At 42.0% G+C, this 12,290-nt stretch overlaps 1 protein-coding gene across 1 annotated transcript; it reads right to left on the reverse strand.

Annotated features, from left to right (window-relative positions):
• Positions 1-85: 85 nt before the first annotated feature.
• On the reverse strand, positions 86-12,078 carry LOC122034521 (F-box/kelch-repeat protein At1g55270-like). Its single transcript, XM_042593808.1, has 2 exons — positions 11,716-12,078; positions 86-1,964 (listed from the first exon to the last, which is right to left on the reverse strand). Exons 1-2 carry the CDS (start codon positions 11,776-11,778, stop codon positions 711-713), a joined length of 1,317 nt encoding a protein of 438 aa, XP_042449742.1. The 5' UTR covers positions 11,779-12,078; the 3' UTR covers positions 86-710.
• Between the last annotated feature and the right edge of the window lie 212 nt (positions 12,079-12,290).

The following is a 12,290-nucleotide window of genomic DNA, read 5'->3' on the forward strand; positions in this document are numbered from 1 at the left end:
GTTAATACGGGATCGGTTGAATAATTGGATCTATCATACAAAGTTTTATCTTAACTAGTAATTTTACTAATATTCCCCTTCATGATGAAAGAAAATAAGTGCAAAAAAAATTGATAATAGAACAACACTGCAACCCCAACAAGCACCATCAGACACATCGTTGATATATGCAGAGGTGCACGGCGAGAAATTGTGAAAGTAGCATCGCCTAGTTACTCTTGCAATAGAATGCTGCTCTCATTAAAGATTATACAATTTGAAAATGACACCAAGAACATGACAAGTGAAGTGAGTTCCACAACGAAGGCAATGACTTTACTATCACGTTTAATAATGAATTACCATTTAAGCACGATTCTCGTCATCCGAGATAAGTCCACGGGAAGAAATAAGTGCGCTATAAAACAGCATGTCGTTGATGATTTTGATAGTTCCATGGCTGTATCGATGCAGCACATAGCTCGTAGATAGGCCATTGCAGTCACTTATGCTTAGTTCTCATTCTGTGCAACAAAGCATGTTCCTTCTCCCACTATCCAATGGAAACCACATATTTTCAATCTCTGGGTAAGATCTCAACACAAACACAGGTAGGAGAACGAAGAGCTTTGTTACAGAATTCTCCACTTGAGATGTAAATTGATTAGTAACCAGCTTACTGTAACACGAAATCAATGAACTTTTGTCACTTTTCATTTCTCCACGGGCCCTTATGCTTGAAGCACCTGACAGTGAACGATATGGCTCTTCACTCCATTGCGTCCTGCGATAGAGGACCATAGGCTTGCCACAAAATTCTTAATTTGGCTTTTGCCAGCAATAGTTTCCCACACACGAGCACTGTTTGTCTCTATGATATTTGCTGGATCTGTCACATCAACTAGACTTATGCTCATGTTGTTCCTAATAATACCCAGCTTCCCATTAAGAGAAACAAATGATACAGCCTCAAAGGCCCTAGAATTTCCTAGATGATTTTTGCTGTCCATGAACTTATCCCATGAGTCTGTTTCTGGTTCATAGACTCTAAGCTTACATCCATCCCTGCAATCTGATGCATAAAGCCTTCCATTCAATGAAATACTGGGATTTCGCCAACCTGTAACTATTGCACCGCTAACAGTGGACCATGCGTTGGCAGTAGGAGTATAGACTTCACTCACAACCTGACGGTGTGAATCAAAACCTTTTAAAAACCATTTGCCCTCATAAACAACGCCAATAAAAGGGACCATTCCAGTGTTCATTTCAGCAATGGATGCCCATCTGTTCCTGTTAGGATCATAAACCTCAGCTGACCGAAGAGTTCTTTGGTTCCCTTCACATTCCCCACCAGCAACATATAGGCAGTTATTGATGACACAAGAACCAAAGAAATGGCGTTTCCGAAGCATGTCTGGAGCTCTGTGCCATTTGTTTGTCCTTGCATTGTAGAAGACTACACGCCTCATTGATCCCTTTGATGGATCTTTACCGCCGAATAGGTAGAGGTAGCAGCCACTAAGAACAGCACAACCAAAACCAAGAGCTTCAGAATAATCAGCTGGAACAGGTGGAAGTGGCCTCCAGAGTTGATAATTAGGATCAAATGCATGCCAGGATATCTTTCCATCGCGGTCTCTCTTGATGACATACACCCATTCCTCTGCCACCCCTAGCTTTTTCCTAAGAGAGTAGAAGTAATTTCCAGACAAAAGTTTATTCCATCTTTTGCTAACTAATCGGAGGTTTTGATGTTCAACTCGAGGAACCCGAATCAAGCAAGAAATAGCAAGATCATCTGGGAGACCAGGTAATAGAGGTGCTTGGTTTCTACTCCTCTCCCTCCGTGTGTTCCTCAATCTTGTCCCACTGGGTATAATTTCAGGTTGTAGACAGAGCTTAGCACCAGGAACAAATTTTCTAGCTCCTACAACTGTTTTCAAACCAGCATCTACTCTACAATAGCATGATACAGAATCAACCTGCAGATTGCATTTAGAATTTGCACTGTTAATGGAACACCTTGAAATTGGAAAGCACCAGATGCACACCAATGAATATAATCTTTTGAACAGACATACTAAAAAAATATATGCCAATTATCAGTCTTTAAGGTGACATGGGCAACAAATTTAAAATATAGTGCCAATGAAATACGATGGATGAAAAATACACTACAAACTGAAAGCGATTGTCCATAATTCCATTCAGCTTCTTCGTTTTTTATATGGGAAAAAATACTTCACCTTAGACCATAAGTATCCCCTTTCAACAGTATAATGTGTGACACCTAACAGAGATTCTAAATGAAAGACCAGAATCCAATATGATTTTTGATTGCCCCAAATAAAAGAATTTAACAATTCCAAGTTATTTGAATAATGCAAAAGCATCATCATGGATATTCTTAGCCAGATCAAAAACAACTCATAAGTCAATCATTAACCTAACCTAGCTGGTGCCTCCCCTCCCCTCACTGAATCAGCATTATTCTGTCAAATTTTAGTGCTTCCCTCTGCCCCTAGCTATGAACAATCTATTAACATAACCTAGCTAATGCCTCCCTCCCTTGGATTAAATATATTCTGGACAGTTTTGCAGTGTAATTCAAGGATTTAAATTTCCTTCCATGTTGGCTCACATAGTCAATACTTATTGTTCCATTCATCAATTGGCATGCAAAACACCCAATACAGTCAAAGAAGATCCATGAGCATCTTCCTCAATTCCACAAGCCATTGCCAAAGTCACAAGGGGAGGCATGACGCAGAATCAAGAAGGAAAGAGTTTTGACCGGAGTCACAACAAGAGGTGAGACTCGAGAGGAAGATAGTCAACCCCAAGGTAACATTTCATCCATAGTTGCTGCAAGGTGCATTGAGGATTCGATTAGGCTAAAATTCCATCATAAGGTTATCTGTGAATTGGGGTTTCTACTATTAATTCAACTTCTTCCCTCTTGGGTTCTTCCTCCTAATCAGCACTGACTGCCACCACCTCAATACACCCTCTACACCACCGATACATCTTGTTCTAGTCAGGGAGGTTTAATATTATTAAGTTATCAACATTTAATTATATATGTGTGTACCAGTTGTCATGCCACCAAACATAAATATGAGTGACACCCAATATAGGGGATAGTGTATACTTTATGCTCTTTAGAAAATTCTCTTTTCTAATTCTGATAGTGTATACTTTACGGTCTTTAGAAAATTCTCTTTTCTAATTCTAACTACTATGAAGTATACGCATCCAGAACCTGAATACTGTCACATAAACCTGTATATTGCTTAAAGCATTTGAACAAGAACAACTCAAATTGTTGTACCCAAAGGATGTCCGCATATCTCCATAATGACATGATATTGTCCACTTTGGGCTTAGGTCCTCATGACTTTGCTCTTGGGCTCTCCCCAAAAGGCTTCATGTCAATGGAGATATCCTACATCCTTTTAAACCCATGATCTTTATCAAATCTTTTCAATGTGGGACTTTGATTGAACTCCAACAATCCTCCCCTCAAACGAAGGACCACAATTACTCTCATGGTTTAGGCCTCCTGCGAGTATCCGATCACCTGACCTACTCTGGGACTCCTCGTGAGCATCCGCATCCGATTATCCTGACCTTCTCCGGACCTCCCCGCAAGCATCCGGTCACCCTAACCTACTTCGGGCCTCCCTACGAGCATCTGGTCACTCATGACCTGTTTCGGGCCTCCCCGTGAGCATCCGGTCACCCTGACCTACTCGCCCCTTGCAAGTATCCGGTCACTCTTTTTGGTGCGGGAAGCATCCGACGATCGAACTTGATTATGTCAAAGGGTTCGAAGTTAGGTTGTCTTGTTATCTAACAAGGTTGAATGAGTTTGCAGGAAAATCCTAAGTGTACTTAGGCAAAAGTCCTAGCTGCGATTAGGCAAAGGGAAAACCCTAGGGGACGGTAACCCTAGGTCCTAGGGGGTGGTAACCCTAGGTGGAAAGTCTTGGCGGGTCGAGAGCTTCGGACAAAATCCTAGGGGGTGGTAACCCTAGGTTGAAATCCTGGTATCGCAAACCGAGTGGAAAATTGGACGGGTCGTGGAGCGGACGTCCACATGAAGATCAGAAGCTTCGGACGCTGAGCAAAAGTCCAGTTGGTCTGGAGGATCAACTGACAATAGGTAAACTCTCCTGAGTGGAATAGGTGATGACGCGTTCCCCGATGAGGGAACAATAGGCGTTGATTCGACCTAAGATTTGCGAATGGAAATCCGAAATCAGAACTGAACAATTAGAGGCTGTCAAATCTTATATTAAATATATTATTTTTGCCTGGACTAATTTTATTTTGTAGAAAATAAAGGTGCCGGAGAAAGTTGGTCCGGGCGCCCAAAAGGGTCCGGGCGTCCGGAACTAATCCGGGCGCCCTGAGCTGGTCCGGGTGCTCGGAGTCGGTCCGGGCGCACGGAACCCAAAAGTTATCGAGAAGCTGACGTAGCGCATGCAGAGTGGCCGAGCCAGGTTGTCCAGGCGCCCGGAGGTGTTCCGGGCGCCCGGAACAACCTATATAAGGAGCCTCGACCAGAAGCTGTAGAACAACACAACGAACGATTTTTGCTTCATCGAGCTGCTCAAAAAATGTCTCCTCGATGCTCAAAAGCTGTTCCGACAACCATCGTGCTGAAGATTAATATTTCCGAGTTGTTGGTATTGTTTAAAAGTTCTCTTATTACTTGTAATCAATCATTATACTTGTACTTATTCCGGATTGCTTAGTGATTGCCCATCGAAAGCACTTTTACGTGCGGGCCTTGGAGTAGAAGTTGCTATAGGCTCCGAACCAAGTAAAAAACTTGGTGTTTGCGTTGTGTGTTTTATTTTCCGCTGCGTGTTTTACTTTGAGTTTTCCGAAACGAACGTGAAAGCCACGAGCGCTATTCACCCCCCTCTAGCACTTTCGATCCAACAACTCTGACCTGCTCTGAGCCCCACACAAGCATCCGGTTACCTTGACTTGCTCCGGGCTTCCCGTAAGCAGCTGGATGCAGTCAATCTTGACCTGCTTCGGGTCTATCTGCGATCATCCGGTCATCCTGACTTGCTTCAGACCTCCTTGCGAGTATCCAATCACCCTAACCTACTTGCCTCCCCGCAAGTATTCGATCACCTTGATCTGCTTCAGGCCTCCTTACAAGTATCTGATCACCCTGACCTGCTCTAAGCCTCCCCCCAAGCATCTGGCCGCCTTGACCTACTCCGGGCTCCCTGCGAACATCCGGTCACCCTGACCTGTTTTGGACCTCCCCAAAAGCATCCGCATCCGGTCATCTTGACTTACTCCGGGCCTCACCGCGAGCATTCAGTCACCTTGACCTGCTCCGGGCCTTCCCGCGAATATCCGATTACCCTGACCTGCTTTGGGGCCTTTCCCACAAACATCCAGTCATCCTGACCCGCACCTGGTCACCTTGACCTACTCCGAGCCTCCCCGCGAGCATTCGATCACCTTAACTTGCTCCGGGCCTCCCCGCCAGTATCCGATCACCCTGACCTGCTTCAGGGCCTTTCCTACAAACATCTAGTCATCCTGACCCGCTCCAAGCCTCCCTGCGAGTATCCGGCCACCCTGACATGCTCCAGGCCTCCCCGCAAGCATCCAGTCATCCTGACCTGTTCCGGGCCTCCTCGCGAATATCCGGTCATCCTGACCTGCTTCGGGGCCTTTTCCACAAGCATCCGGTCATCCTGACCTGCTCTAGGCCTCCCTGCGAGCATTCGGTCAACTTGACTTACCCCGGGCCCACCCTCAATTTTGTTCAAGGCCACCCCACATGGCATCTAGTCTGGACCATGATTCTGATACCATTTGTTAGGACAAAAGGATGCCCACATATCTCCACACATGATATTGTCCACTTTGGGCCTAGGGCCTCATGGCTTTGCTCTTGGGTTCTCCCAAAAAGGCCTCATGCCAATGGAGATATCCTACATCTTTTTAAACCCATGATCTTTACCAAATCTTTTCAATGTGGGACTTTGATTGAACCCCGACACAAATATTAGCTGGGCCTCTCCTACTATCAACACTTAAGTAGTCAATTATCTCATAAATGAAAATCTTACATTTGTCCCCCATACTATACCCATTTTTTAAGAATACCAAAAATTCCTTTTGGTTTGTCCTATGTTTGAAAACAATATGGACAACTAACCATAGACTAGAAACCAATTTACAGTCATTAACACAATATCATGTCGCAACAATGTTGTAGCAATGACAAGCATGGTAGATGACACTAGATTTGAATGCAACATAGTATTGTGCATTTGTTGACCTTAGAGCATCTCCAATGGGGGATATTTGGAGAGGATATTTCTCCAAATATCCCCCCCTCTCAAATATCCCCCATTGCGAGGGATATTTAAGGGTTGAATGGAAATCACCGGGCACAGATCTCTGGCTGGTGATTTCCTCTTGTGGGGCCCACAAAAAAGTCGGCTGCCACTATGTTGAGGTTTTTTTTAAAAAAATTAAATGTGGTGGGCCCCACCTAAAATGTGGGTTGTCGTGACTTTAAGTTTTTTTATATATATTTTTTTAAATTTAATCAAATTCAGAACATTACAAAATTAAAAACAATGGTACGTTGAAAAAATTAAACGTTCGAGAAATCAAACGTTCGAAAAATTAAACGTTCGAAAACGTTCGAAAAATTAAACGTTGGGTAACATTCAATTTCTCGCTATATATACATCCTTTCTTTCATCTATTTTCATCATTTCCATTCCCATTGCCTACCAAAAATTTAGAGAGATGGATAAAAATTCTGATCATTATTTTAGGGATTTGTTCAACTCTCCAAATATCGACGAAAATTCTAGTGAAGAAAGTTCTCAAGTTCGTCATAATATTCCCGAAGACACAACGAGCCCTACAATATCAGATCCCGGTGAGGCGTTATTCATGATGGTAGTGCGCAATCAATTTAGAGTGGCTGAATTCGTACAAGATTATCATGGGAGTACACAAAAAAGAAGAACAATTAACAGAGACCGTGTAGCTGGACACACTCAACTTGTCAATGATTATTTCTGTGTTAAGCCGGTGTATATCGATGATATGTTCCGAAGACGATTCCGAATGAGAAAAGAGTCATTTTTGCGCATAGTCACTGATTTGGAAAATCATTCTAGTGGATTTTTTAAATGGAGGGAAGATGCAGCAAGGAGAAAAGGTCTATCGCCGCTTCAAAAATGCACGGCGGCTATCCATCAACTGGCTTATGGAGGTTCCACCAACCAATTTGACGAGTACTTGCGAATGGGTGAAACAACTGCCCTCGAATGCTTGCCCAACTTTTGCCAATGCGTGATACAAATATACGGAGGTGAGTACTTAAGAAAACTCAATGCAACTGACATCACTCGTTTGCTTGAAATGCACGAACAAAAGCATGGTTTCCCTGGGATGTTAGGAAGTCTTGATTGCATGCATTGAGCTTGGAAAAATTGTCCGGTTGCGTGGAGGGCACAATACACACGAGCTATCCAACAATTGTGCTTGAGGCAGTTGCATCTGTCGATTTGTGGATATGGCATGCATTTTTTGGAGTTGCTGGATCTCGCAATGACATCAATGTGCTTAATGAATCACTATTTTTAATGACGTCTTGAAAGGAAATGCACCGAAAGTTAATTTTATTGTGAACGGTACACAATATACAAAAGGGCACTACAGATGGTATATATCCGGAATGGGCTACTTTCGTCAAGAGTTTTTCATGCCCTCAGGATCCGAAAAGAATGAAATTTAAGGAAAGACAAGAGGCTGCAAGAAAAGATGTCGAGCGGGCATTTGGGGTACTCCAAGCTCGTTGGGCAATTATAAGAGGTCCAGGGCGACATTGGTTTATGGACAAATGCAAAGAAATCATGCATATGTGCATTATTTTACACAACATGATTGTGGAGGGCGAAGGCCATGCAATATCGATTTGGGATCGCGAAGAACAAGATACAATCACAGCGAATTATGGCTCAACCAGTGAATTTGCTAAATACATTCAAAGAAATTCCGAGTTACGTGATACTCAGGTGCATCATCAACTTCGTCATGATTTGGTTGAACACATCTGGGAAACATGCCGTCGTGATGAGTAAATAACTAATTTATTATATATGAAATATTTAATTATTCAATTATGTTTTATGAAATATTTGAACTATGTTGTAGTTTTTTTTTAAAATGTGTACGCCCGATGTTGTATTGTTTTCATTTAAATCAAATATTAATATTAAAATAATTAAAATGGCCATGGGCCCCATAAATATTTGATTGGTGGGACACATAAATATTTGGATGGTGAGATATTTCATTGTGAAAGTTGAGATATTTGAATAGTAGGATATTTGAAGAGTGATGTGGAAGTGGGGACCACAAATATTTGGGAGAAATATCCCATGCTATTGTGGATGCTCTTATGGAGTTAGAAATTGGGAAGAACTAAGGATTTGAAATGAAGCTACACTGTATTTTTTGAAGCTGAGGAACATTTTGCAAAACCATGTATAGGGCCAAAGCAAAAGATTCTACATCATAAATGACATTATGACCAAACAAACACTTTCAAATGATTTGAAGATAAGTCAATTATCCTCAATATTTATCTACCTATAGGTACATACTGATATTTGTACGATCAAGATGTGCTGGGGGGTTAAATAGCACTCGTGGCTTTTATGTTTTTTTCGTTTAAAATCAATCGGAGTAAATCGCGGTGGAAAGTAAAGAACACAGAACAAGGACACCAAAGATTTTACTTGGTTCGGAGCCTGTGATGACTCCTACTCCAAGGTTCGCACGTGAGAGTACTTTCGATGGACAATCACTAATAAATCGAAAGATTACAAGTACAAGTATTGTAATAAAACAAGGTTTACTGACGACTTGGAAAGTTGGATCTTTTGCGCAGTCGTCATTGGAGTAAAGTTACGATGGTGTAGATTCGTCTTTTGAGCAGCGCACATGTGAGAAGATCATTCTAAATGATTGTTTGAATGTGCGTCGAAGTGTTTGGTCGAGGCCTTCTTTTATAACCGAGTTAAGCCTAATCCAGATCCACTGATCTCGGGATCAGGTTTGACTCGACACTGATCCGTCGACTGATTCCCTTAATCGGTTGATGAACCTTCTGAACCTACCCAGCTTCCCGTATAGATTCTGCCGCTTCGGATAAAGCCTTCAATCGGTCGACCGATCCCGCTGTCCTCGTTGGCTTATCTGGTCTGATCAACCCAGTCTGATCAAGTCACTGCTTATCCAACATTAGGTCGACTGAACCCGAGGTTCGGTCGACCGATCCTTGGTCGAAACTTAGCCGCAAGCTGATCTGATCTATAGGGTTCGGTCGGTCGACCGATCAAGACCGCAAACTTCAACCTGTAAAATGTTAATTTTCTACAAAACAAAGTTAGAATAATAGGCAAAAAGATATTTTGACAGTCTTTGGATGTCCGTTCTGACTTTCTGATTTTCCAGAAACCCTAGGTCGAACCGACGCTTATGGTCAGTTTACTTGGGAGAGCAGAAACCAAAACTAAAGAAAAGTTTCCGCAGTGGAAAAGTTTCCGTCGTTTACTTCATTAAAATTTTTAGATGGAAGAGAAGCGCACTCCATCAACGGATGGTTTTGGAGTCAAAATCGATCACCTCAAAATCGGACGGAAAACAACGGATGGGAAAAAAAATAACGCATGTACCTCTTTTCATTCACAAAATTACACCATATACCTAAAAAAATTACGCATGTACTCTTTTTAACTCACAAAATTACACCATATACCTAAAAAAATGACGCATGTATCCCTTTTTATTTACAAAATTATGTTGCATGTATCCACCTTCCTCTATCAAGATAAACAAACATGCAAAGGAAGAGATTTCTTCACCCTTTCTCTTCTCTTCCTCCGAGGATAATTTTCCACTGAAGATTCATTTCCCTTCCTCATCCGCACTTTAGAGTAAACAGAGCATTACTGTTCCCTCAATGGGGAACGCGTTCTCACCTACTTTTTACCAGATCGATCCTCCAGACCGTTTAGACTTTTGCTCAGCGCCCGAGCCGTTAGGACTTCATGTTGAACATCCGATCCTGACCTATCCAGTCTCCCAACTGGTGTCCGCGACTCCCAAGATTTTCAATTAGAGTCCTGGACTCTAGGATTTTGCCCAACGTCCTCGACCCGCCAAGACTTCGTCCAATCCCCCGGACAAGGACTTCATTGCCTAACTGCAGCTAGGACTTTTCCATAACCTAGGGTTATCTCCCCCTAGGGTTTTCTACCTGCCTAGAATCCACTAGGACTTTTGTCTAAGAACACTTAGGACTTTTCTGCAAGCTCAATTACACTTGTTAGATTACAAGACATCTTAACTTTTGAACCCTTTGTCATTATCAAAACTCATGTTCGATCGTCTGGTGCTCCTTGCGCCAACAATATTTTCCATAGCAACACTATAGTATCCGCACAGCAGAACAAAGTTCACTATTTCTTTTGTATGCTCAACAGTGCAGTATCACATGAAAGGGCCAATGGCCATCCAATGCATCAGATCAGTATTCAATTCTATCTGATGCATGCTTGCATCTAATCCTTTACGCTAAATTTCATATGTTAAGATCTCTGGTTGAGTATACAATTCTTGTCACTCTTGCTGGTTTAACAAACACAAGCAATCTGGCTAAAAGAGGAAAAGCGTTGGACAACATAGGATGAAAAGCACAAATTTTATTTCTAGCAACATCTACATCCAAAAGAACCAAAATTGAGACTTATTAAACCTCTATCTACCTAAGCCCTATGTCACCTATACAATGGATCTAAACAATCAACCAAAATCTTTCCGTAACGAAATAAAACAGAGTTCAATAGAAAATCAAGGCAAGTGCAAAAGAAGAAAACATGCTCCACATACAATTCCACTCAAAAGATTGTAATAACAATTAACCAGATGATGAGCATAGATGCAGCAACAAAGAATATGAATTGGTCAGCAATGGAGGATAGGAAACAAGCATAATTTCTTGGTTCTGATGTTCTCTTATTGTAACTACGATCACTAGATAAATTGGTGGCATTAACATACATCTCAGTCTTTTCCCTAAAATAGGGGGCCAACAGAACTATGACTATGATAACCATTCAGATGTATCACACAGTAAGAATAGTAATGTAAATGTCCAAGAATCAAATACATCAAGATTGTCAAATTATACCAGGTCAACTTCTTCCTCTAGAAGCAAATAAAAGAAAACTAACAACCAGAAATTACAACAATGTATTTTAGGAAAGGGGAAAAACATTTGAAACGTAGAAACTCGAGATCAATGTATCCACTCTTTGCGTGGGAGATTAACAGTTACACCAACGATTTAGCTCATCAGAAGTAAACGGCATTCCGAACCCTCACCCAAAGAATTTGACTCAAATCTTATAATAACACGAACGATTTAGCTTATTAGAAAACATGCAATCAGACAAACAAAAAAATAATAATTTAGCTGTTATCATCAACTGAGGACTCTCCTAATAAATTAAAAATGAAATATTTCAGTAAGCTGCACCCAAAACCACCCCAAATGACGGCTTCTCCGATTTCCAGATCATGTCATTTACAAACTGAAACGGCAAATCACAAGCGAAAAGAGTCGGAAAAGGAAATGAAGGAAAACGAGCGAAACGAACTTACCAGCGGAGCTTGCACGCGAACGACTCGGTGACCGGCCAAGCTTTCCGGAACAGCTCTCTCCATCGTCCCACCTAGGAGAACCGACCCCACGCCGACCCCTCCGGTCGATCGATCGATCGATCAAGGAAGAAAAATGTAGTTAGGGTACAGCAAGCTGCGAAATGGGGACGAGACTAGAAGGCCTCTCTTTGGATCTTGAAACGAGAGGCATCAACGCGTTCGCTACTTCCTCCGCTCGAGTGGTTGCTTGCTTGATCTGAGATTTGTTTACTTGTTTCAACGCTGAGAGAAGAAGCACTCGGAGGAAGAAGAGGGGGAGGAAGACTCGCACGAATCCACTATCCACACACGCAGCAGACACGCTGGACCGCATTTGTATTAAGCGTCGCTCACCGTGGTCAGATCTCTTCCCTAAAATTTGTTGTGACACATTGATCGGATGAATTAGATCATATCTTAAAAATATAATATATATATCATGAGGATATCATAACTATCCGATTGAGAGAATATAGAGACATAAAAATCTTACGACCGAGGGTCTGATTTAATCGTTCACCGCTCGTATCCGAGAC

Source organism: Zingiber officinale, chromosome 11B (assembly GCF_018446385.1).
Source record: "Zingiber officinale cultivar Zhangliang chromosome 11B, Zo_v1.1, whole genome shotgun sequence".
Classification (NCBI taxonomy): Eukaryota; Viridiplantae; Streptophyta; class Magnoliopsida; order Zingiberales; family Zingiberaceae; genus Zingiber; species Zingiber officinale.